The sequence below is a fragment of the Salvelinus sp. IW2-2015 genome, unplaced genomic scaffold (genome assembly GCF_002910315.2).
Source record: "Salvelinus sp. IW2-2015 unplaced genomic scaffold, ASM291031v2 Un_scaffold6192, whole genome shotgun sequence".
Classification (NCBI taxonomy): Eukaryota; Metazoa; Chordata; class Actinopteri; order Salmoniformes; family Salmonidae; genus Salvelinus; species Salvelinus sp. IW2-2015.
In genome coordinates this window covers 1,320-4,979 of record NW_019947455.1, presented here as the reverse complement: position 1 = coordinate 4,979, position 3,660 = coordinate 1,320, and the positions used below count along the sequence as shown (strand labels likewise).

The following is a 3,660-nucleotide window of genomic DNA, read 5'->3' as shown; positions in this document are numbered from 1 at the left end:
GGCTGTGTGGGTTGCGACCTTCAGTAAGTTTTATTGTTAATTATATGGTTCATATTGATTGACAATTTTTCCTGTAACGCCTGAATTAAAGCAACAGACAGCAAGAACATGTTGAACCATCCTTTCTGTCTACTCTGCCTGGTCTCCCCACCTCCAGGGGTTGACTACAACTGTTGTTCTGAAGCTCTGTCCAAAGACGGGGGTCCAGCTTCCCAAGAAGGTTGATCATCCTGGAACACGACTCATTTCCTTTTCTCAACACCATGTCGATGATGTCACGTGCCATCTCTGCCCTCTTAGCGATCACCTTCACTGACTCCATTTCCTCCTGGTTGATGACTGTTTGTTCCAGGAGTCCGTCCAGAAGTTCATTCAGGACAGGTCTTGACACTCGTTTCACAAACTCTGTCCGTACAGAACGCAGCTGGTGCTCTGTAGAACCAGTCAGACTGCTCTCAGCTGGACCTCCTGCCCCCGACACAGCACCTGAGAGAGTCAGGTTACAATATAACTACATTTGTTAATTCACATTTCAGACATTTAAAAGCAGACTTCTTTCCAAGTGATAAAAGTCTAAATTGTATTATTGAATCTTATCACTAAGAACACATTCTGTAACAATAACGACCTGCATCAATGAACACATCACACCACTARGGTTTCATTCATATCGGTTTCACTGACGTAGATAGAGGCTGAGGCATTCAGAACCAGGCTAATCTACATCAGGTCCTGGAGGAGATGTCATTGGGTCATTCAGAACCAGGCTAATCTACATCATGGTCCTGGAGCGAGATGCAGTGTTCTTGAAGGACAGTCTTCTTATAGATGTTGACTGACCTTCAGTCATTGTTGTACACTCTCGTTTACTTATACTTGAATGGGTTTCAGTATGTATTCATTGAAAGAAAAAAATAGGTTTTCATCACCTCTAATAGCATCGTCTGAAAATAAGCACAGTTATCGATTACAATCTGCTCCTACCTAATTGGTACCATTCTCTCTCCATTACTTCCTCTCATCATCCGATAACTCCATCGCAATGTCAACCCTGTGTTCTTCTCATGATCATCTTACAACAGCTTGGTGTGGTGTCTGCAGTAAAGCTGATTCTTCTGTAGGACGCCATGCGCTTGCACGACTTGAGACAACAGAAGAGAGAGATAGGATAAGAATGATATTACAGTTATTCAATACAACTATGCCAGATTAGGTCCTCAGCTGATAAAACTGCACCTCTGGATTGATGAAGTGATGGGGGATTCTTGAGTGCAAAACCAACTGTTCACGCTTTAAGGACCCGTTTGACGTTGACATGGACCAATTCTGAATATCCTTGGGAACGCTGATTTTCTCCCGTTCCTGAAACAGCCTACAAATATGCTAATGTGTAGTCAGAACAATGTGTATATCCTTCATAATTCAACTACAACTTGCAGCATTCACATGAGAAATCACATGTTGGTCATAGTTTCTATTGTATTACTGATGTGTACTACAGAAATAGATTTCTCACAGAGCTGCATGTTGTCTTTGTAATCTAGAGATTTTCAACAAACTATCAGCTTTCCTTRAGTAAGTTTCAACATACTGTTGTCACTTCAATGATAGTGGCTCACCTCTTTCTGACTCGAGTTTCTGAGGAGCAGGTACAGCCTTGAAATTACTGTTGACCTTTTTACTGCCAAATAGAGGACCACGTCACAGTGGACGTTCCAAGAAAAGATATAGCTCAGTATCAGAGAGATAGCTGAGAACTTGGGATGGAGAATCTTAGCATGGAATCTGGTGACCTCATGCACTTCCTCTAAAGACACTCCATGTTCCTCTACATGAAGAATCTTCATCTCATTCCTCAGGGAAGGGTTGGTCCCTGAACAACACAGCACAAAGGAGACAGAAAGACAAATATTGTACTATTCATCCAACTAAAAGGCAAAGAATATGCAGTACCAGATCACAGTAAACTCAAACTCCAAGAATAGTTCATTCATTATCTCAGGAAGTGAAACTCAGTTACATGGAAATGTCTTTCTGAATACTATTTCTATATGGTTTTACCTAAACAGACAAAGTGTGGCAGATGAACTTCCTCCAGTTCACCTAACTCCATAGTGATGTCCAGCAATGGACCACCTTGTGTGTACTGCATGTCTTTCAGAAGTTGACTGTAGGGTTCCCAGTTCCTGAAGTGATACTTTAGAATGACATCTCTCTCACACAGCCAGCGGAGACCAGACACTGTGCACTCATAACTCCCTTTGGGTGTCCTGTGCCTGAGGGCAACATCAAGATATGGTAGAGAGGGTCAATGGTTAAATGGAGAGGTTGGATTAGAAGACTATTCCCAAAGGTAATGGGGAAATACACTAGCAGGTGGAATGAAATGTTAAAAGTAGTTATTTTACCTGAACATTGTCACTCCCTGGACAGTGGAAGTCAAGGGTTCAATCTGAAGCCAGTGTGTGGAGTCCTGAACAAGGACAAGCATGTCATTAATACATATGGGGTCTGTTTCCTGGACACAGATTGAGTCTAGTGCTGGACTAAAAGCATGCTCAATGGAAGTTTCAATAGAAAGTTCTTTAAGGTCCAGGACTAGACTTAATCTGTTTCTGGGAAACTGGCCCATTAACCAAAGTAACTAATCTAATGTATTTATTCAATGTTACATGGAATGCTGGTGATTTATCAATTAAACTGTCTAATGACAAAATTTGACAACAGCTAAAATCCTGCATGCCTACAAGCAGAACACAGGACTGTCTATATCCCAGTATGAATGGTTGGTCAGTACACACCTGGCTTTGAGACTGTGCCTGACTCCTGTAGGTATGTAAAAGTAAAAATTGACATTATGACTTACCTCACTATCGTCACAAGTCTTACAGCTCTGAAGAATCCCTGAAGTCAAAAGTAGTTGTTGTTTTAAATGGACAATCTCATGTACTAATGAATGAATAATTATTAAATAGACTTGTTATAAAAATGAATTTAAGTGAGCAACAGTCTCAGAATGTACACTCATTAGCATACCATAATCTGACATTAATGTTATATTAATGAATGTTTGTGGAAGCAGGAAACAACATCGTTCTGGTCCATGTTTTGTAGATGTTGGGGGTCTGATTTCTGGTAGATCCTAGGATGAGAGCTTAAAGGTAGAGTCAGCTAAATGATGATGTACGAGCAGCACCACAGATATTGTGATGAGCAAGATGCCTGACTTCTCTCTCACAGTCACACACATTATCTGCCCATGTGCAAGGGTTCTCTTCACTCTCTTACAGAGTGGTAGTCACGGAACCAAAACAGCAGAGAAGTTTAGCCTTGTGCTCCACCACTCTTAGTTGTTGTAGAAATTAACCCACTACGCTGTTTACTTTGTGCATCTACGTCATATCGCTGACTCTACCTTTAAGTTTGTTTTGACCAAATAGATCGTGATTGTGTTCCTTGCCTGGGAATCAACTATAATGAACGCTTTAAAACTATTTTGATTTAAAAACAATTAAATCAAATAACGCTCACATTTCTCAGGTCCAGACTTGATACAACACTCTCCACCATGGTCTCTGGTGTCCTCAGGTCCAGGCTTGATCCAACACTCTCCACCATGGTCTCTGGTGTTCTCAGGTCCAGGCTTGATCCAACACTCTC

At 41.3% G+C, this 3,660-nt stretch overlaps 1 protein-coding gene across 1 annotated transcript; it reads right to left on the bottom strand.

The window, feature by feature from the left end:
- Nucleotides 1-85: 85 nt before the first annotated feature.
- LOC112078753 (NACHT, LRR and PYD domains-containing protein 1-like) lies at nt 86-3,654 on the bottom strand. Its single transcript, XM_070442129.1, has 7 exons — nt 3,532-3,654; nt 2,867-2,904; nt 2,409-2,473; nt 2,062-2,276; nt 1,620-1,873; nt 1,078-1,141; nt 86-486 (listed from the first exon to the last, which is right to left on the bottom strand). The coding sequence occupies exons 3-7, from the start codon at nt 2,414-2,416 to the stop codon at nt 86-88; spliced, it is 942 nt and encodes a 313-aa protein (XP_070298230.1). The 5' UTR covers nt 2,417-2,473; nt 2,867-2,904; nt 3,532-3,654.
- Between the last annotated feature and the right edge of the window lie 6 nt (nt 3,655-3,660).

Coding starts and splice junctions, on each gene's coding strand:
- LOC112078753 (XM_070442129.1), bottom strand. Junction 1,874..2,061: donor GCCACACTTTGTCTGTTTAG/GTAAAACCATAT, acceptor TGTGTTGTTCAG/GGACCAACCCTTCCCTGAGG. Junction 1,142..1,619: donor GAAACTCGAGTCAGAAAGAG/GTGAGCCACTAT, acceptor TGTTGTCTCAAG/TCGTGCAAGCGCATGGCGTC.